This window comes from Meles meles, chromosome 9 (genome assembly GCF_922984935.1).
Source record: "Meles meles chromosome 9, mMelMel3.1 paternal haplotype, whole genome shotgun sequence".
NCBI lineage: Eukaryota > Metazoa > Chordata > Mammalia > Carnivora > Mustelidae > Meles > Meles meles.
In genome coordinates, this window is record NC_060074.1 from 91,348,031 (window position 1) to 91,371,307 (window position 23,277).

At 33.8% G+C, this 23,277-nt stretch overlaps 1 protein-coding gene across 1 annotated transcript in view; it reads left to right on the top strand.

Moving 5' to 3' along the window:
* The window catches only part of LRP1B (LDL receptor related protein 1B), a 2,013,404-nt gene that overhangs the window by 1,917,831 nt on the left and 72,296 nt on the right, over positions 1–23,277 (top strand). The window contains exons 79-83 of the mRNA XM_046019480.1: positions 375–481; positions 9,469–9,585; positions 11,211–11,384; positions 13,441–13,566; positions 18,818–18,982. Of these exons, the coding sequence (XP_045875436.1) occupies positions 375–481; positions 9,469–9,585; positions 11,211–11,384; positions 13,441–13,566; positions 18,818–18,982 (689 nt within the window). The remainder of the gene's footprint in view (positions 1–374; positions 482–9,468; positions 9,586–11,210; positions 11,385–13,440; positions 13,567–18,817; positions 18,983–23,277) is intronic.

Below are 23,277 nucleotides of genomic sequence, written 5' to 3' on the forward strand. Positions count from 1 at the left end.
TGAACGTATGAAGTATGGAGTATTAGTATTTTGGCAATTTGTGATAATAAAAGATTAAGATGTACATATGAACAAATTTAAACAATTTTAAGACAAATATTTCATTTCCTTTGCTTGAATTGTTCCTTTTTTTACTCTTTTACTTTTTTCATTTATAGGCAATGACCTAAAAGGAAAATAGAGAAATGTTAAATAAAACTCCTAATAATCTGCTCTTATTGTACATTCCCTGTCTGTAGGTTTAGAGTTGGGTCCAGGAGTCTGCATTTTCAGGGACTTGAGGGTGGTTCTGATGCACATGGTCTGAAGGGAAACTGTTTTGAGGAGCAGAGGTGAGTTAGCTGCAAGCTAATCCATTTGACTTGTCTCGTCAGGATGATGTACTGGACTGTCGTTGGGGACCACTCCCACATAGAAGAAGCAGCCATGGACGGTACTCTGAGAAGGATTTTAGTACAAAAGAATCTGCAAAGACCCACAGGTATGATGTATTTCTGACACAGTCTAGAATGTGGAGCAATATGTTCAGCATATTAGTGTTGCAATTCTTTCCAGGTTTGTTGGCAATATAATCATTTTTACAAGCAGATAAAATAATTTATAGTATCACTTTATGAAAGTCATTAACATTTCATGTCGTATTTTTCCAACTTGAAAGTCAAGGCCTTATCGTATTGCCAGTGATATTATGGGGATATTATCTGAAAATTGCCTAAGTTGCAAGGCCATTTGTAGGATTTCACATGCATGGAATTTTGACAGTTTATAATGTATTAGGGTATTTTTTACTGATATATGTTAATGATGCTAGGACAGATGATAATATTCCTAGAGGATCAGAAACTAAATGGGCAAAAGAAAGAAAGAAAGAAAGAAACTAAATGGACAAAGAGGTGGCAAAACAAATAATTTCTGTAAAAGTCAGACATCATGATTCCTTGCCCTTTCATTCACAGCTCTTTTTAATCAGGCTTTAATATCCCTCCCAGCTATGTCATCTAAACTACCACTCCAAACTCCCTATACTCCCACAACTGTTCAGGAGCCTGTGTGTTTTGTTCTACTTGCCTGTTTTTCTCCCATTGCATTTGCCTCCCAGGCTCCCCATCTAGAATGCCCTTCTGACTTCTGTGCACCCAGATGATTCTTACTCAACTTATAAGGTCTAAGTTTAACACTTCTTCAATGAAACATTTCCAGAACTGAAGGAACTTCAAGGCTCCTTCCTGTAAATGCCACACACAACATCCCTCAGCACTATACCCCAAAGGAGAGAATACATGTCTAGAGTACAGATTACTTAATAATTGTGCTTTATAGTATCTTATGTAGTTGCAATTTTATTTATATTTGGCACCTATATTCTTATTAACTGTTAATGTGCCATAGGATTTTTCCTTCAACTACATTGTTTTTACTCTTTATGGGAAGGAGCAGTCTTTGGGGAATTAGTTCATTTACATAAGTATGTCTCCAGTCACTGATTTAACAATACCAATTGAGCACCTACTTAGTGTGAGAAATTGTTCAAGATGCTGAAGACAAGTTCTAACTCTTGTGAAGAGATTACCAACTGTTGTGAAACTTACCTTCCTCCAGAGAATGGAATATTTAATATAAATCATGCCAGATACTAATAAGTGCTATGTGGAAAAGAATGGGGACTATGAGGAGGGGAGTAGAATTATGAATAGGATTATCAAAAAAGTCATCTCTAGAAAGGTGATATTTGAGAAGAGAACATCATAGAGGTAGGAAGCTATGTGAATATGTAAGCAAATAACTTTCCAAACAGAAAGAACAGCGTGTTATGAGCTAAGAGACCAGCTAACAATCCATTGAGTGATCTTGATGAGAGCTGAGAATAGCATAACTAGAATAGTAACAGGGGGAAAGGGGAGAATGTATGGGAGACAAAGCCGAATTTGCACAGTAGAAATTATCAAATGCTTTTGAGAATTGTGGAAGAGATAAAAAATGTGCCAAAGAGGGAGAAAAAGTCATTAAATTAAAACTACTCGTATAATTATCTTCTTATTTCCTTCATTTATCCATCCATCCCTCCTTTCATTAAAAATATTGGATGCTCACTATATGCCAGACACTGCTGGTCATCAGAAATATGGATCCGTGCACTCCCTGAGCTTAAATTCTAGTGTGGGGGACCATAAAAAGAAAAACCAAAGAAGTATATGTGCATGTGTGTGTGTGTGTGCATGCACAAATGCTTGTGTGTGTAAATGGCTCTGATAGAGAGGAGTGGGTCAGCATGCAGCAGGTGCCACGCTAATTATAATGGGGAGAAGAGGCTCTTTGAGTCACTGATGGTTAAGGTTAATTGCTTAACTGTATGAAGACATAGACATGGGGAATGATGTTGCAATGCAAAGTAAAGAATGGGACTGAAGGCCCTGAGATAGTAAAGGCAGAGTATAGTAAACAAATTGGAAAATAACATGAAACAAGGCTTAGAGGGGTGGGTAGGGGTCAGACCACACAGGATGTCAAAGACCATAACAAGTACAATTGCTTTACGTTAAGTAGATAATAGGATCTGAGCAGAATTCAGAGGGACATGTCAAGAAAGGAGTTGATATGGGGCTCTCTACCCCATGTGACTGGGTATGTGTGACTTTTCTTCTCAGCAACTCTGCTTTGAAAACTTCTGCCTCACTTATAGGCAGTAGACTCTTGGAAGCCATTTATTCACTCATCCAACTAATACTTTTTTGTGTGCCTACTATGTGTCAGTACTACACACTACAGTACTACAGGCACACTACTATGTGTGCCTACTATGTGTTAGGCATTTGGAATAGAGGAGTGAACACAGAGATCCCTCTTCTTCTAGTGGTTATATAGTAAAAATACCATGTTTTAACAAGTAAATTACAGAGTAAGTTACAAAGTGTTTTGTGCTATGGAAAAGAGAATGTAAATAGAACAGGAAAAAGGGTCAGAAATGGGGGCACCTGGGTGGCTCAGTCGGTTAAGCACCTGCCTTCAGTTCAGGTCATGATCCTAGGACCCTGGGATAGAGCACCTCATAGGGCTCCTTGCTCAGCAGGAAGCCTGCTTCTCCCTTCCCTCTGCCCCACCCCCGCCTTGCCCTTGCTCTCCTATTCCTGTGCGCGTGCTCTCTCTCTCTCTCTCTCTCAGACAAATAAAATCTTAAAAAAAAAAAAAGTTAGAAATGATGGAGAGGAGTTTTCCATGTGACATTATTAGGTCTGTAGAGTAGAACCTTGAGAAGGTGCACTTGAGCCCACTGTGCAGAGCTATCAGTCACAGGGAAGTGTTGCAGGTGTGGATGTGACCCCAGCTGAGTCAGTCAGTTGGAGAGATGGCACAGATAATTGAAAATTTCAGTTCTGGAGTTTAAAGCCTAGGGTTTAATCTTAAGGTTTGGGAAATTAGCAAAGAAAGCCAATATTTAAAGCTGCTGGAGTTGTTAAGATGGACAAGGGAGGGGAAAACAAAGAGGTTTCTTAGGGTAGAATTGTGTGAGATGCTTGTATTTAGAAAAGTCTTCTCATGCCTGGGTGGCTCAGTGGGTTAAGCCTCTGCCTTCAGCTCAGGTTATGAGCTCAGGGTCCTGGGATCGAGCCCCACTTGAGGCCTCTCTGCTCAGCAGGGAGCCTGTTCCCCACCCCCTGCCTGCCTCTCTGCCTGCTTGTGATCTCTCTCTGTCAAGTAAATAAATAAAATCTTAAAAAAAAAAAAAAAGAAGAAGAAGAAGAAGAAAAAGAGACCCAGTCAGCACTGAAGACTGCAAGGGTGTTTGAGCAGTTGGAATAAAACAACAGAATTCAGTGTCACAACAGCTGAAAAAATAATTTCAAAAGAAAGATGTAGACCTTAAAGGGAATACCATAGTGACTTACACAGAGAAACTATAAATTAACGGGAAGAGCATAAGCCCTCCATTTATATAGACTTGAGTTAAAACTGTGTGTGTAAACTTCTGAGCATCAAGTTTCTTATTTATAAAATGTATGTGATAATACTTACCTTATAGGGAATTCATAAGGTTGTATTTATTTTTTTAAAGATTTTATTTATTTATTTGAGAGAGAAGTATAGAGCACAAGCATGGGGGAACAGAGGGGGAGAGAGAAGCAGACTCCCCACTAAATGGAGAGCCCAACACCTGAGTCCCTGGGGTCATAACCTGTTTAACAGACTGAGCCACCCAGGCACCCTTGTAACAATTAATTTAAATCAGATGTTGAAACCAATATAATTAATTAACATAATTCCTTTAATATCTAACAAGCTAAGAATAATTGTTCAAAACAATGTGCCATCTATTATGCTAAAGCCTCATATTATTCCATATAATGTCCACCATAACTCCCTAGCACTGACAATTATTTTTATTTATATTTTAAAATGTCATTTAGTATATTTTGTTAATTTGATTCATTTTCTTATTGTATATCAATTAGAATTCTGTAAGATTTTTAAAAATCCACAAGCCATATATAAAAATCTATTACTTCACGCCTCCTTGCTTAATAAGTGACTTTTTTCATATTGGAAATGCTGGTTTTGTATTCCTAAGCAAGATTTTATTCTATCAGGCGAAGCATCTCCCAATGTTGTCTTTACAGTGATTAATAACTCCTGAGTATTGTTATGCTAAATGTTATTGATATAAAAATGAGTCAAGAACAAATCTCATGCGAGCTTTAGGAAATAATAGATAATTTAGACTTCATAAATAGCATAGTACTAGAGAGTGATAATGAAGAGTTGGCAATGAATTAGTCATTGTTCTGCCTCTCTATATATGAACACCTTATATGTGGAGAGGCCCGGGTACTTATGCATATGTACCCTTGAGATATCCTTCTACGGGAGTACGTTTGTTACTTCTATCTTCCCAGAAACATCTTAAGACTTGCTTGTACCATTTTTTCTCTTTTTCCTTGGTGTATGTTGATAAATATTTTCCCGACTCTAACGTTAGTATATTGAAATCAGTAACTATAATGACACTTCTGTTTCTCTCCAGGTGTGATATGCTGCTCTTTACATTTTGAGTTCATTGGAAATTCTGTCTTTCATTTCTGAATTCATGAAGGAATATGTGCATGGAATTGCAACACATTTGATGAGACTCTGTACTTTCATAGGGTGTAGATAATATCCGCAGGAATGAACAGTGAGAGGAACAGATGTGTCTGTCTGTCCCTTGAGATAACCCTTGTATTTCAGGGCTAGAATTTTACTGTCCAGTTGAATAGTTAGTCCACCACTTAGCTAGCATTATGTTTGCTCACTAGGAGCACTGCCATTAGAGACTTTCCAAAACCATCATGGGAATACCTCAGTTCTCTGGACTTTCATAGCACTCATTATCTCCATAGTTGATACTTCATCATCTACTGTTTCAAATGATATAGTAGAGGATGAACTCTTTCTTGTATATTCTGTTTATCCAATAAGACCATAAAACCATTACTGATGTTTATATGTACACTGAAGAGTATTACAGTGCCCATACTTGATGTGTGCTTAAGAATAATTATGTATGGAATGAGTGAAGAAATGGACACCTACAGTTTTTAACACTCTAACCCATAATATGATTTTATAGCCTCTTTTGACAAATGGCACACTTGTTTATTTTATTAGACACTAGGTTAAAAACAAAAAGTGTAATTTATCTTCTGATTCAATCAATTGTGTGGTGGTTGAGTAGCATGCTCCATGAGATTAGGAACATGATCTATTTTGTTCCTTGCTACATACTTAGTACCTGACAGTGTAAGAGAAGTGTCTTATGAATATATATTGGGTTAATGAATAATGTGTCAGGTAAGGACACTTTCCAGTTCTCCCTCCAGTAAGAGAGCATGTAAGATTATGAGTTTGATTTAAATAACATTTTGTTTGATACCTAGAAGCTTACTTATGTTGCCAAATCCTGGCAATTTCTGAGATTTTGAAGAAGTACACATTGACCATGCACTGGTTATAATTACTGATTGCAAATTCTTTTTTCCTTGGACAACAAAGATCTCTAGTTAAATGAAATGGATAAAACAAGAGGATCATAGGAGAAAGGAGGGAAAAATAAAATAAGATGAAATCAGAGAGGGAGATAAACTGTAAGAGACTCTCAACTATTGGAAACAAAATGAGGGTTGCTGGAAGGGAGGTAGGTTGGGGATGGGGTAACTGGGTGATGGGGATTAGGGAAGGCACATGATATAAGGAGGCCTGCGTGCTATATGCACTGAAATCTATCTCTGAAACTAATAATACAGTACACGTTGATTAATTGAATTTAAATAAAATAAAATATAAAAAAAAACCTTAAGGCTATTTTTGGAACTCCTTAATCCATTTATTTTACTAACACTTAGATAAGGGTGTTTGTGTGTGTGTGTGTGTGTGTATAACTTTAGTTTGGAATCTAAGTCTGTAAGTAGGCAAACTACTTCAAAGAATACTTTTTAAAAAAGATTTTATTTATTTATTTGAGAGAATGAGTGAGGGAAAGCACAGAGGTAGAATGAGAGAAAGAGAAGCAGACTCCTTGATGAACAGGGAGCCTTAAGTGGCACTCTATCCCAGGACCCTGGAATCATGACCTGAGCTGAAGACAGATGCTTAACCAACTGAGCCACCCAGGCACCCTTCAAAAAATACTTTTAACAATTTTTTAAATGCATTTGACGTAGAGGTAAATATTTTCAGCTTTTAGATCCTTTTTATCACCTTTTAAATCAAGAATATGGTATTTCACACTTGCTGGCTAATACTACCTTACAAATATTGGCTTTCCTTTAACACAGAATGTATATAGTCTTTTTCTCTATTTCTGGAAATACAGTGATTTTAATTTATTACTCTCCAGCTGTTCTCTCTTAAATATCACATTGGTATTATGGCCATTTCTCGTAAGATTTTGCTTTAACATTTTCTTTTTCTTTTCTTTCTTCCTCCCCCCCTCCCTTTAAGACCATAGTGGAAATTGAGGAATTAGTGGGAAGATCTTGGAAATTTTCAGAGTTCACCTAAAGTGAGATTCAAAAATCCCTAAAATGTAATCATAGACTTTGATATCATGGTAAATATTAAGAAAATGACTATATAACTAGGTTTACTATTATACATTCCTAAAACTTAGCGAGCCTGTCTTCATCTTTTTAAAAGACTTTCAAATTGTGATTCCATAATGCTAGATTAGCACAAATGGCACTTTATTTTAAATTTTCTGTATTACACAGACTTGGTTCCACATATCCATCATTCCCAGTTCAGCTAAAAAAATGACTTTCTTGGGAATTGATTTTTTTTCATCTTATTATTGGTATTTTATTAAAGACAAAAAGGAGATATGATATTTTAAAGATAGAAATGAACTTGTTCTTTCATATAAAATTCACTCTCATCTCTATAACAAGAGAAGTTAGTTGATTCCTTTATTAACTTTTTAATTTAAAAGACTATCTCTTTTATTAAAGGGCTTAAGGAAAAATCGAAATCATCGATTTGTGGATTTTGGGCATATAAACTCCACTCATCTGAAAGCTTTGTTATATAATTTTTATCTAGCTGTAATACCATCCAATAGTAAAATATGTGACTGGAGCTAATAAAGATGGCTATGTGTTAGACAAGCCTGGACTAATAAAGCAATATAGGGCACTTTTGAGAAATTTTTTACTGCTGCTTAATCTAAAGTAACAATATTGGTAATTAGATTGCATGGCACACATTTCTTTTTTTCTACAGTTAACAAATTTAATATCCAAATGTAAAGACCAATTTTGGGGACAGCTTATTTTAATCTACTATTTTATTGTATTGCATCTGTGAAAGAGAAAGGAGAGTGATTTCAACCTTGCTTAGACAACTGTTTTTTTTTTTTTTTTTTTTTTTTTTTTTTTTTTTTTTAGACAACTGTTTTGAAATATAATGGGGCAGCAGGAAACTGATTCATTTTATAATTCATGTTACCTGTAATTATACATGAAGAAGCAAAATCATAGCTCCCAACATGTTCATGTAGCAAATCAATCATTGAGCAGAAACTGATAAAACATAAGCCACTTGTTTTAATTCTTAAGTCATTTCTCAGAGACTGATTGGACATAGTATATATTTATATTACACTTAAGGAACAATATTCATATTTAGTTTGATTGCATTTGGGCTAGATCTACATGCTTAACTAAAAACCAAATGATTCTTATATGGTTTTCACTGTGAGTTGAGTTTTTTTGTGTGTTTTGGTTTTGGTTTTGGTTTTGGTTTTTCATTCTGATTGTCAAATCCTGGACCTACTTACACAGGAATCCAGTTAGCACAAATTCAAAAACACTTCCCATTCAGTTGCCTTGCCATGGAGGTGTATCTTAGTTCTTACTGACTGTTCCAACTGGGAAAGCTATTTAACTTTCAGCTGTCAAGGGTATTTTAATTTCATTATATTGTTTTTATTATGTAATATATCATACATAAAAGACTAGCTGTGTCACAAAAATTGTCCATCTAGAGCAGTGAAGTCTTATTGTAGAATTCATGTGTTGTGATCTTACTTTTCTATCGAAACTTATCAAAGGAAGTTTACTTAAGATATCTTTTATGTTGGTGATATTTTTATGAGAAGATACTGACTGGACTCCAATCACATTATGAAAATAAAAAAATAAAAAATTGAATAAGTAGAAAAACATGATTTTTCCACATCTTTTAGCCCATTGTTATTCACTAACAGATAAGTGATGATAAAAAAAAAATAAAGACAAGCAGTCCTTGAGAAATTTAATGATTTGAGTGAAAAATTTAAACACAACTAGAACCTTAATTAAGGAATTTGCCATTTGTTCTTCCCTATGATAAACATCCATCTTTAGTCAATTTAAACTTGAACATGCATGCAGGTGGTTCACATCATAGGCCAATTCCAAATGGGTGAAAATGTCTTAATGAGTAAGCCTTTTGTATTCTGAGAAATGTACCTTCATGAAGATACATGATACATGAAGATACGAGATACACCTTTCATGAAGGTACCTTCATGAAAATTAATTACACTGAATTATTATAAATAAAGTTTGGATAAATTATTTAAGTAATGAATTAATTCTGCATGTACTTTATAGAAAGATAAAAACGAAAATATTATGGAAAAGTATTTTAGAAAAGAGCTATAGTTAAGAGACCAGTAAGTGTAGAAAGGAAGAATATATAGAGTAGTTTTTCCTATGTGAAGTAAAGTTTTTAACTACAACTTAATATATTCTATGTAAGCTATACATATGTATTGCACATAAGGAGTAATTATTTCATTTTTTTCCTAATTTGTACAGTATGATGATGTAGACTGGGTAATTTCTTTGATACCTGAAGAATAACATCAAACATAATTATACGTTAAGAAGCAAAAACATAATTTTAAATAATTTCAACTTTATTTTTGTTATTTGTCCTCATGTGTTGATTTTTCAGGTCTGGCTGTGGATCATTTTAGTGAGCGAATATACTGGGCTGACCTTGAGCTTTCTATTATTGGCAGTGTTCTGTATGATGGCTCTGATTCAGTAATCTCTGTCAGTAGCAAACAAGGTTTGTGAAGCGCTTTTGTTTCATCTTTTAATTATCATTGAGAGTGTTAAATAATGGTACATCAGTATAAATACAAAAGCTTTACATTCTAAACTTCATCAAATTCTTTTTCCTTGCAACTTGTTGCTCTTACTAGAGATCATAATTTTTATTCCTACTAGAATAACAAGAGGCCAGGCCAGAATTTCCTCAGCATAGGACAATCACGGCCCATTGCTGCCCATTTTCAGAAAATAGTCATTCTGTTCCTTCTGTAGATACTACATTCTGAGGTGAACACTTTAAGGAGTCAAGATTAGAGCCTTTGAACACAAGTTTTTACTTCAAATTGCAGTGATAGCAGGCAGAAATGAATTACTGTGTATAATAAAACATCACTGTAACAATTGTACATCCCAATGAAAAGCAGTGTGTAACATTAACTTACCTCTACCTTCAGTGAGTACAGAATCTACTTGTGCTCTTCTGTAGTACCCTTTTGTATCCCTGCCTCTATGCCTACCTCCTGTTTTTTATTCTCATTCTCGACCGTCTGTGCCTCACACTTGCCTTGCCTGGCAACCTCAGTTCTTTCTGCTGAAACTAATTTCTGTCTCTTCTGTTTTTCTTGCCCCTCTCTAAAACAACATCTTCATTTATTTACCACAAATTGTTTATAATATGCACTTGAAGCTTTTATATTTACATATTATATGTACTGAATATAGCTTGCTTTTCATTTTTTTTAAACAGAAGCAGAGGAGTTGAAAAAAAATAAATGAAGTGAACTTTCATTGTGCCTTTGCCCAAAGTGTGTTTTTTGTATGATGACCCTAGATGGCCAAAAAAAAAAAAAAAAAAGGAAAGAAAAAAAAATTACACATTGCTATAACTGATCACTGTAAAAACCTGTTTCAGCTTAAGTGCACTGAATAAACATTTATAAGTTTTTTAAAAATCACTTTATGTTTTACAACCTGTAGATAACAACTAAACTATAAATGTCATTTTGCATGTTATACATTTCAGTGTCAAAGGTTAGATTAATTATTCCTATCATAAAAATCTCTTAAAATAAGTCATTTCTTAAAATATACAAAATCATAGCCTCTCTTATTGTTAGCCAAACTAGTCATATGCATCATTACCATTTTCTAGTTTGTTTTCTTTAACCCGTTTCTAAAACAGACAATGGTAATGTCTTTTTTTTCTCTACTTTTGGTCAGTCAGGACATCTAATTTGATCCTTAATTTGATCTAGAACATAAATTCAGAATTTTCTGAACTGCCTTTCTGTCTGCAATGGCTAAGGCTGGCCTATAGCTTTTCTTTTGTCTGCAAACTGTACAGCAGATCACTCTGCATACAGTAAACCCCCAGCAAATGCTCTGTGGTGGTGCAGATGGTTAAAGTGATTATGGCAATGTTTTTCATGTTGTGAGTGATATGTTTAGGATTTCACATATTCCTACTGCAAAGAAATTAATTCTAACAACTTTACAGCTAATATTAAAATATTATAATTCTGAAAGTTTTTAAAAACAAAAGCAGTAAAATTTTCTACAGGATCTTGAATAAACTTGGCTTTAAGTCCGAGCACTTATTTACATTGCAACTTTTATAACTCCACCTTTTAAAAATTCTAGGCTTGTTACATCCACACAGGATTGATGTCTTTGAAGATTATATATATGGAGCAGGACCTAAAAATGGTGTATTCCGAGTACAAAAATTTGGCCATGGTTCAGTAGAATACCTAGCTTTAGATATTGATAAAACAAAAGGTGTTTTGATATCTCATCGCTATAAACAACTAGACTGTAAGTATATTTTTATTGTTTTTGACAAAAGACAGTATCTTAAAATATTTAACTATTTCAGTATCTTAATCCTTTGAGTTAAGTAACTGTAATGTTGATATTACAAGATTTTTTAATCACCAAAGTCAAGATGTAAATCATACAAAATTTTATTTTGCATTTGATTGTGTTTTCTTGGCTATATAAAAAAAAAGTACCATTTTGTTTTTCAATAAAACCTCTGACTCTGTACATTAACCATTCAGGTATTGAAATTCATCATTAGCCATTTTGACTCTTGTTACTGTTAATAAGGAACAATTATAGCATCAACATTCCATCTTTAAAAGCAACTGAGGAGGGGGTGCCTGGGTGGGTCAGTCATTAAGCATCTGCCTTTGGCTCGGGTCATGATTCAAGCATCCTGGGATCCAGCCCCAAATCGAGCCCACATGGAGCCCTACATTGGGTTCCCTGCTCAGGGGGAAGCTTGCTTCTCCCTCTCCTGCTTCCCCTGTTTGTTATCCCTCTCTGTCAAATAATAAATAGACAAAATGTTTAAAAATTAAATAAATAAATAAACACAACTGAGGAGTACTGTTTTCAAGGGTTATATTTTCTCTGATTGTTTATGATTTTTATTGTACTTTCATTCTAGAAAGGAATAAATCATTGATGCAATTATCTTGAAAAACTGGTTTCAAACACAATTATCAAAAATATTGAAGAATAAAGTAAAAAATAATGTGACTGAAATTCTAATGATCTGTTTTTATATATGAGTTTACACTTCAAGAAACTTTAAGTTTTATTAAATTTTTGCTGCAAATAAAAAGAAACTTAACCCCACTTGGTGTAACTATCTGGAAAGGTAACAATTGATATTTGTCCAAATCAGTTTTGGAAACAGATTAAAATGAAAGCTAGTCCCCTAAGAACTTCCTGAAATCCTATCCAAACTTTTGTTGCTCTTTACCAATGATCTGACATTTTTAGTTCCAGGGTTAGTATGAGGATATGGTATCATCCTCTAGTTGTCTTTCATTCTTTTCCTTTTATTCTTTCTTTCTTTTCTTGTTTTTTAAAGATTTTCTTTATTTATTTGACAGAGAGAGGAGAGCACAAGCAGGGAGAGTGGGAGAGGGAGAAGCAGGCTTCCCGCTGAGCAGGGAGCATGATGTGGGGCTTTATCCCAGGACCCCGAGGTCATGACCTGAACTGAAGGCAGACGCTTAACTAACAGAGCCACCCAGGTGCCCCTAATTCTTTTTCAGAGTCAAATATTACCACCTTTATAAAAACTACATAAATAAATAAGACTTTGCGCTGGATGGAATAGGTGTTTGAGTAGTGGTTTTAACTGAGTCAAAGCCATTCTCACAGTCATCATTTCACTAGCTAGGTGTCATTTCTGTTTCATTCTAATGACAGATTCTCTAAGGAGAGCCATGAAGCAGTTATGACTACAGAGGATGCTAATTGGATAGAAATTTAGACAAAAATAAATGTGGCAGACATTTACATGCACACAAACTGCAACCTGATGGAAAGGAAACCATGTTAAATCTGGTTTTTAGAAAAAAAGAATCCTCTCTCTTGTTTGTGTTTTGAACAAATACAGATGAATTTTAAGCCTTTGTAAATACAAGAGGGAAGTTGTTTCTGTCTGTTCAATAGTTCTGAAACTACCTAAAATGAGGAGTAGGTCCCCCAAACACTTCAGTTGGCTTTTTTTTTTTTTTTTTTTAACATAAACCCAAACTCTACTTGGGTATCTCAGACCAACTCTTTTACCAAAAATAAGTCAGATGGAAGAATGACAAAATATATGTTTGAATAATTCCTTCTTTCTTGTGGGAAGTATAAATCAGGGTAAATTACCTGTTCATGATGGGTAATGAATAAGAATTTCTCTTACCTATAAAGGAGAATGGTAACACTGAAATAACATATACCTAGTGGCAATTGTTATGATTTCAACATTGCTAACGCATCCTTTCAGCTTGTTGAATTTTATGTTTCTGAAAACTACTGTACTTACAGTCATGCATTTCTTTGTTTTCTTTGTTTTAATCAGTGCCTAATCCATGCTTGGACTTAGTATGTGAATTCCTGTGTTTGCTGAATCCCTTTGGAGCTACCTGTGTGTGCCCAGAAGGCAAATATTTGATTAATGGTACTTGCAATGATGACAGCCTACTAGGTAAATAAATGTCATTATTCTGTAAAGAATAAATTTGTATGATAAATTTTCACACCTCTTGAAACTGAACAGAATTAGCTACTCAATCATCAATATAGTAGCCTTGATATTGTTGGGTTTTATTTTTATTTATTTTTTTTATTTGTTTATTTACAGCATAACAGTGTTCATTGTTTTGGCATCACACCCAGTGCTCCATGCAGTACTTGCCCTCCCTATTACCCACTACCTTGTGATATCGTTGGTTTTTGAATGTCTGCATAAACTACTCTCCCTGGTGATGACTTCCTAACAATTCTTTCTATATACACAGAGCTGCACTGAGCACTCACTATTCATTTAAGACTAGATTAAGAACTTTGAAGTCACACACCAAATCAAGATACTTTTATATAGCTCTTTATCAGTGAAGATAACGATATTTCTGAGGGCACCATTTCCTTATAAATTTAAACCCAACCTTAAAATCCCTTATTCTTTCCTCAAATTCACGATGAACAACTTTCTTGCACCAAATACTAATTTAGAAACTGAGGATAAGAAACTAAAGTGTATTTTCTTCTGCATAAAATTTGATTCACAATACATACTACTACCAACATGAATAAATATTGTGAGGGCTTATGAGAAAAGTGTAGCAGTAATTTAGAAACGAAGGACTAATTTAGAAACAAAACTGACACGATTTCTTTATTCTTAGAGCTCATATTTTAGAAGTACATTAACATTGAAACAAACATTTAAAGCTGTGAAGTGTGTAAACCTGGCGATTCATAGACCTGTACCCCTGGGGATAAAAATATATTATATGTTTATAAAAAAATAAGAAATAAATAGAAGTTGCACACACACACACACACACACACACACACACAAAAAGTAAAACCGTATATCAGATGCTTATTATAAGTATTAAGTAGCAAAAAATCACAAATAAAAAAACAAAAAATTTTAAAAAAATAGTATGAGGAGAAAAGAGAAAAATGAGACATTTCTCAATTAGCCAGGTAGACTGATGAGAAGTTCCCTCATAATCAAGACACTAGCTATAATGGAAAGACAAATTACTATTAAGCAAAAAGAAAATCAACACTTCCTAAATTTTATGACACAGACAAAAACACGGTACTTTAAATTCCCTTGAGGATCACATTTTTTCCAGTGTGATACACTTAGGATCACTTCATAGCAGGACTATACCTACCTGCAGTATTTTTCTCTGTTAGAATGAACACCTCACATGAAGACCATGTCTTTGCCCTCAGTCAGCGTCTCCACCCCCATATCATTTTCTCATTGTTCTCTACTGGGAGTTACAGGTGATCTGAAGACTTCTACCTTCCAAGACTCTAGGTGTCTAAAACTATCATAGCTCCCTCATTTAATATATATTCTTTAAGCATTGGATATGCAAGGCAGAAGAGTCTTCAAAGATGATACGATGAGTGACATGAACACCAATAGGTATTCATTTGCATAGTGATACATGTGAGAAGAGACAGGGTTAATACCTTTAGAAGAATCCAGGTGGTCATCCAATTAGAGAATTGATTACAATTTCCTATAGAATATGACCCTAGGACAAGGTGTGCCAAGACAGAGGGGATTCAGATTAAGTGGGAATGAGGGATCAGAACACGAGACAGAGGAACTGAAAAGGCACAAAAGTAAAGCATATAAAGAAAATAGTGAGTCATTTATTTTAGTTAGTCTCTAACACCTCTGAAACAGTGTTGTGGGTGACAAGGTTAGAAATTTCTTAAAAAAAAAAAAAAAAAAAAAAAAGAAATTTCTTAACAGAGAGCTAATTGTGAATCATGATTGGTGTTTTGGATGAGTCCTTTAGTGCGAGTTCTTGAAAAGGGAGCTGTCACTGGTACTCGACTGCACCCTTTCTCTTTATCGATTATCTTTCCAGTGAGAGTGGCTGTGATCTCAGCTGTGATGATCAAATGGGAGAATTAAATGGACATTTTCAAACGTTATTAGGCACATTTTTCACTAGCTGCTCTGACATGGTCATAGCTGAGCTCTGTGGGGCCGCATATTGTTTACAATAACAGTCTTTCCCTGTGGAAGATGTGCCACATTCTTATTAGTTCCACGCACACTCATAGCCCGTGATCAGTGATCTCCACAGGTGCGCCCCCCCCCCCATGTACTGTGTCTACTTATACTAGTGGTAGGGTGGGAGAGACCCCTGAGACAGAGATGAAGATTCTGCACTGAAGTTTTCTACTAATGCCACCAGTGTGACTTTTCCATTGACTCAGATGTCAGTGTTGTTTTTATGATCAAGTTGCCTACAGTTTTTGCTGTTTTTTCATTACAACTAGACATTAATATCTTTTTTTTCTTCTTTCTTAGTATAAATTATGTATCTAAAATTCAGATGTATTTATCCAATAATCCAACAAATACACAGGAAAAAGTTGGCCTGGGGTAGGTCTGAGGCAGAGCTTTGGTGTAGGCCAAGATCTATCAATTAACTAATGAGTTTGTCCCTGTCATCCCTTAGTCTAGTTTCTTTTGCATAAAATTAGGTTAACAATAAATATTACTACTACTTGTAATAATAACAAATATTTTGAAGGCTTGCGAACAAGGCTAATTTAAGTATATGTATATTATTATATTTAATTCCCTCAAATCCCCAAAGATAGTATGGTCATTGCCCCTGTTTTTACAGATAGAAAATTGAAGCATGGAGAGACTCAGTTGATGGTCTAACATTGCTTAATAATGGTGGTCCCCCAAGGTGAACTTAGGCATTCTCCACTCTTTACCAGCACATAGTCCACCTCAGTGCCTCTATAGCTCCCAAATCACCTATATCCAGAGTCACTGAAAACCCAGAAATGACATATATAAACTGCCTAGTACAATGCTTTGCAAAAAGGAGACACACAACACTCTAAGATAAATCTATCATTAAGTAAGTAAGGAAATGAAATAGATTTTTGCTGTATTAATTCATCAAATTTTACAGTTTTATGTTTGGAATGAGAAAGCATGTTTGTCTAAATGTATACTTATCCAAGATCTAAAACTTTTTTTGTTTTAAATTCAATGAGCAACAGATAGTATGTCATTAGTTTTTGATACAATGTTCCATGATGCATTAGTTGCATATAACACCTAGTGCATATCACATCATGTGCCCTCCTTAAACTTTGTAAGAAATTTCAGTTTTGCTATTTCAGATTTGATTGAAAGGCACGATTACAGAAACCTCCTAAAAGTTCACTTTGTAATTTAAAATAAATCTTATATTTTAAATAATCAGAGTGTTAAAAAATATTCACATTGGCCTCTATGCATATGAGCCTTGGTAGCAGACAGTTTAGACCACCTTGGTGAGGAATATAAATAAGTAGATTGCAGAATTATTGATTGGTGTAGATAAATGCCAATTAATTTTTTTCCTGACATTAACATTTGATATAGCCAAGTTTTTCTGCCCTTTATAATTATGTGCCTTTCTCTAGCTGCTATTGTTAAATGATGAGACACTGAATATTTTTAATCTTCATGGAAGAAATTTGAAATTCAAATGTTACTCGTTCTTGGAGAAGTATTCACCTGCTCTTTCCTATAGTTGATTATAATTGCTGGAGCTTGGCTTCTGGGGGTGATTTAGCTATTGACAAATGCAGCCTTCTTTTTCATTATAGAACTATTACAGTTAGGTTTTGAAACTCCACTTCTATTTCATCAAGCAGTGTTATATTTTAAAATTTCTAGTGCCTAATGAGGCACATTATAGAAATGCACATGTCCTAACATGTAGAGATTTTGAATATCCATGTAGTTTACAGAGAACATTTACAGATGAAAATTTACTCCCCCAAATAATCTTAACTATGATCATAATGCCTTAAATATTTATCTTCTCTGTTTACATTCACAACTCCAGTCAGGAATATTCTATGCTGAACGAATTAGAAATGTTTGGTTGAATTTTAACCAAGGAAGTATATATTTCCATTCTAGATCTTTCTTGAGAATTCAACCTCTGTATTCAGCTCTTTGCTTTACAAAGAGGCAAGTCTCAGAATTTCTGGTACTGCTCATAAATAGTCTCTATTTATTACAGTGGATGTGATATTTGAGTCATTTTTTTATTTGAAGGCACTGAGGCTCTTTAAATTGCTCTTGTGATTCTTGCAGTGATAAATTAACGCTTCTGCTATGTGTGGGCCAATGGATCTTGAACAAAGAATACAGGCTGTTTTGATTTTACCTTACTTAGCTATAAAAGAGGCGTGGCTTTAGTAGAAGGCATATTCTAGAACAGAATGCTTCTCACAGTACTCTCAATCATTTGTGTTCAATTGGGCATCATGTCCTCCCCTAAGTAAAGCAGTATTTCGAACGGAATAAGACCGTGTCAACACACATACCTGAAAAAATTATTCCAAACTAATTCTTATCATAAATAAGACTCATCATATTTTTAAAAATAATTTTGTAACCCCAAGGAATGACCATCCTTTTCTTATCCTCAGCCACAATGTATTAAGTAGACAGATGGTACCTAGTCATTTTCCATGTGGAAATTTTACATATGGAAAATTTCTGACACTATTTTATCTTGTACCAAACCTATGTGACTTTTAGTTTTGAGTTGTTTATACATAATTAATAAGGATGTATATCAAAGAATGCATTTTCATTTAAATATTTTTCTAAACTATAAATTATATGTGTTTTATGTGTGTTTATATACATCTATAGATATATAGCTAGTATATATCCATATTCATTAAATATTCCATATCTAATGTGTATACTATATATATACTTTATATGCATATATCCTATACACTATAAATTTATCTTATGTATTTCAGTTTGGTTTAATATCAAACAGTCCTAAAAATAGGCCATATTTGCTTATATCATAAAGAAAATGTATTGATTGGAAAATATTTCATTTTTAGGAAGTTTCAGTTGGTATTGTTATGTAATGCTTTAATAAATGCAAGAAATGGTTAATAACTCTTTAAGCCTAAAGAAGAATAAAAATTAAGTCAGTGTTTGTATTCACCATTTAACAGTGGTTAAAATCGATTTCTCTATTTTCATATAGTTTTTATAGTATTTTGCTTCTTCTACTTTTATATTAGAGGTATTTATTTGGGGAATTTTATTAAAAAAATTGAATATTTAATTTTTATATATGTGAGTTGTTCTTATTTTACCATCTAATGAAAAGCATGCTAATTTGTACATTCCTTCTTATAACCAGATGATTCATGCAAATTGACTTGTGAAAATGGAGGAAGATGCATTTTAAATGAGAAGGGTGACTTGAGGTGTCACTGTTGGCCTAGTTACTCAGGAGACAGATGTGAAGTCAATCACTGTAGCAACTATTGCCAAAATGGAGGAACCTGTATACCCTCAGCTCTGGGTAAATATTTGAATTTCATTGTGCATTCAAATAATTTGCCTTTTTCCTTACATGTGAAAATATAAAGAGGATACTTAGTGTTAGAAATTTAATTCCTGGTGTCTTTATAAAAATAGATTAACACAAATTACATTGAATTATTAACTCAACATAATAGTATTTGTTATAAATTCGGTATATTGAAGTTCAAGTCACAAAATGTAACAATAGTAATGCTCATTATCATGAGATGAGTGTGCACCATGTAACAGGGGTCAGTGCTTACAGGTATTCTGATGCTGGGGCACCTGGGTGACTCAGCGGGTTAAGCCTCTGCCCTCAACTCAGGTCATGATCTCAGGGTCCCAGGATTGAGCCCTACATCTGGCTCTCTGCTCAGCAGAGAGCCTGCTTCCCCCTTTCTCTTTGCCTGCCTCTCTGCCTACTTGTGATCTCTGTCAAGTAAATAAATAAAATCTTTAAAAAAAAAGAATGATTAAGTAAAATCAGTTTTATAAGCTTTATATGTTTGATCCCAAAATCTTTCTTTTTTTTATTTTTTAAATTTTATTTTGACATTTCAGGGTAAAGCGTTTTAAAAAAATATTTATCTAAATTTCAGTTAGTTAACATTCAGGTGGACAATATAGTGATTCAGCACCTCCATATAACACCCAGTGCTTATCACAAGTGCTCTCCTTAATCCCCATCATTAACCAATTAACCATTAACCAATCCTTCCCTACCTACCTCTCCGCTGGTGACTCTCAGTTTGTTCTCTATAGTTGAGAGTCTCTTTCTTGGCTTGCCTCTCTCTCTCCTTTTTCCTCCTTTTCTCATTTGTTTTGTTTCTTAAATTCCACATATAGAATCATATGGTGTATGTTTTGACTGACTTATTTTGCTTAGCGAAATACTCTCTGGCTCTATCCAAGGTGTAGCAAATGACAAGATTTTGTTCTTTTTTATAGCTTAGTTATATTCCATTGTATTTATATACTACTATTTCTTTGATCTGGGCTATTTCCGTAATTTGGTTCTTTTTTTTTTTAAGATTTTATTTATTTATTTGACAGACAGAGATCACAAGTAGACAGAGAGGCAGGCAGAGAGAGAGGGAGGAAGCAGGCTCCCTGCTGAGCAGAGAGCCCTATGTGGGGCTCGATTCCAGGACCCTGAGATCATGACCTGAGCTGAGGGCAGAGGCTTAACCCACTGAGCCACGCAGGCGCCCCCATAATTTGGTTCTTAATAGATAATGCTATAACATTGGGGTGCATCTGTCCCTTTAAATTAGTATTTTGTATTTTTTGGGTAAATATCTCATCGTCCAACTGCTGGATCATAGGGTGCTTCTATTTTTTAACTTTCTGAGGAATCTCCATACTATTTTCTAGAGTGGCTGCACCAGTTTGCATTCCCAACAGAGCAAGAGGGTTCCCTTTTCTCCACATCCTCAACAACACCTGCTGTTTCTTATGTTTTTGATTTTAGCCATTCTGATACATGCGAGGTGATATTGTAGTTTTGATTTGCATTTTTCTGTTGATCAGTGATGTTGAGCATATTCTTATGTGTCTGTTGGCCATCTGTATATCTTCTTTGGAAATGTGTCTATCCATGTCTTCACATTTTAAAATTAAATTATTATTTTTTGGATGTTGAATTTTATAAGTTCTTTATATAGTTTGGATACTAACTCTTTCTCAGATATGTCATTTGCAAATATCTTCTCCCATTCCATAGGTTTACTTTTAGTTTTGTTGATTGTTTCCTTCACTGTGCAGAAGCTTTTAATTTTGATAAACTCCCAACAGTTTATTTTTGCTTTTGTTTCCCCTGTCTCAGGAGACACATCTAGAAAGAAGTTGCTTTGGTCAATGTCAGATAGGTTATTGTGTATGTTCCCCTCTAGGATTTTTATGGATTCCTGTCTCACATTTAGGTCTTTAATCCATTTTGAATTTATTTTTGTGTATGGTATAAGAAAGTGGTCCAGTTTCATTTCTTTGTATGTTCTTTTTTAACTGAACAGTTAGCCTAATGCTAAACCTCATTTTCCATTGAAAATTAAATTAGGTTAAATTTAAAATTTAAGTTAAATATAAATACACTCTATCAGTACATCTGATAGCATCATAATTCATATCTAAAATCATAATTACTTTATTGGCATTGTAATATAGTGTATAATATGCTTTGAAAATATCAGGTTAGTACATGTTAAGGTATACTTGAAATTCTTATTAATTATGCAATAGCTCTGTTTGCAAAAAGTGTTTGCTACAGTACATAAGTGAACATTAAAATATATTTTTCTACTTAGTGCTATTATATTTAAAGTGTGTTCCCATGGGAAAAATTAACCCCAGTGCATAATAAAAATATAATTTGTAAATTCCAGAACTCAGTGCAAAGGACACTGAATAACTATTAAAATGAAATTTATGCAGATTTAATTCTACTACAATAAATGCAAATTTAGTCAAATGGAAAATTAATCCATATGATCTTCACATCCCCTACATTGTTAATTTCTGTCTTACTGGGAGTTTTCACTGCTTCTATTGCTTATGCTATTCTTTGAAGTGTTTAGCATAATGCTAACTGAAAGAACCACATGAGGAAATATTTTCAATGGAGTTTAGAGGAACCAAACTGTTTCTGATTTGCATTCTAATAATAAAAGCATTACTCTTTCTTTAAATTTGATAATTTTATGCCTATAGATATTTTGACTTATGATTAATTGATAATTAAGGTGTTCTAGATACTTAATAGAATTCTGAAAACATATGCAGCAACTCGACTGAAATAAAAAGGCACTAGGTCTTACTATATATTTTCATTCTCCTAAGAGAAGCTACTCCTTGCAGTGGAGTATATTCTGTTGGTGTGGGAGAAATTACAGTTCTGGGACCTTGCAAATGAAAACTGAATGGATGTGTGGTAAAAGGATTAAACCTGTAATTGTATTTTAGCAACACAGATACCATTTCCTTTAGGAGAGAAGTTTTCCTTGCACAAATGAGTTGTTTAAAGATTTTATTATTTGATTGTTAATTTTCTCATTAAAATAATAAAATTTTGGGGATTACAACTAGATAATTTTCTTTTATTTGCCTTTAGAAATATTTAAATGGAAAAAGTTTGGTACTCCAAACCATGGATATCTATTCAACCTGCATGGATCCACAAGGGCAAATCTCTATGAAGCATTGAATTTGCTGTCCTGTTAATGGATCCTGAACTATAGGTGGATACAGCACAACTTCTAATGTTTTGTTTAAATCATTTGTCCAGATCTTGCTGTATCCTTAAAATCTATAATATATCAATTTTATCTTTGCACCCAGATAATTAGATCTTGATTTACATAGGTAACATGATCAGAAAAATATATATATTTCAAATTAGTAATAGAAATGGGTCCTTATATGAATTTAACTTGCTATGTGGCCATGTAGTTTATTGTCGTAGAGCATCTAATTATTAATAATAATATCTTATTCAATTAAATCATATACAAAGCATTTTTTACTTTTAAAAATACAGTTTTATAAAAACATTGTTTGGTATTATAGACTGTAGAACCTCATTATCTCCACACAAATGTTAATTTGTTAAACAAATCCCCATGGGCAATTCATGGATTTATTCATTGTTGGTTTACTTATGGTTAAGCCTTTTGGCAAATTCCTATGTGGACGCTATATGACTAGGGTTTGGGGCAGCCTTAATTAAAATTTATAAGTTTATGACAGTTGTATAGAACTGTAATAACTGAACAAAGGAAATGTCACCAGTTAATTAAAAGCACACATCCAAGAGGCATAATTAAAAAATTGAGTGTTTCTTCATTCCTTAAGTTTTTTTTATAATAGAGAAAGCTAAAAAATAAAATATATGAACTATATTCATATAGGAAAGTACTGCAAAATGAAAGTTTGACATTGAATATATTGACAGGTGTACATGTACTTCATTTCTATGACCTGCTCAAAGGAGGATATTAAAATAAAGTTTGCTTGGGCAAAATAATGGAAATGAGAGTAAAACACTGAATTACTCAATCATTCTATTATAGAAAATAGAGAATAATTGAAGAGTGTTTCTCATCGTGACTATAACGAGGATAGTTATGTGATTAACTATATATATTTACAATTACTCTTCCCTTTTATAAATATTTATTCTCCAAAGTATGTTGATACTGTTTGGTCTTTTCCTTACTCTTACAGTTCTGCTATTTAGACTTTTAATGTTCATATCAAAATGAAACAAGATTTTCTTTATTTTTTTAAGATTTTATTTAT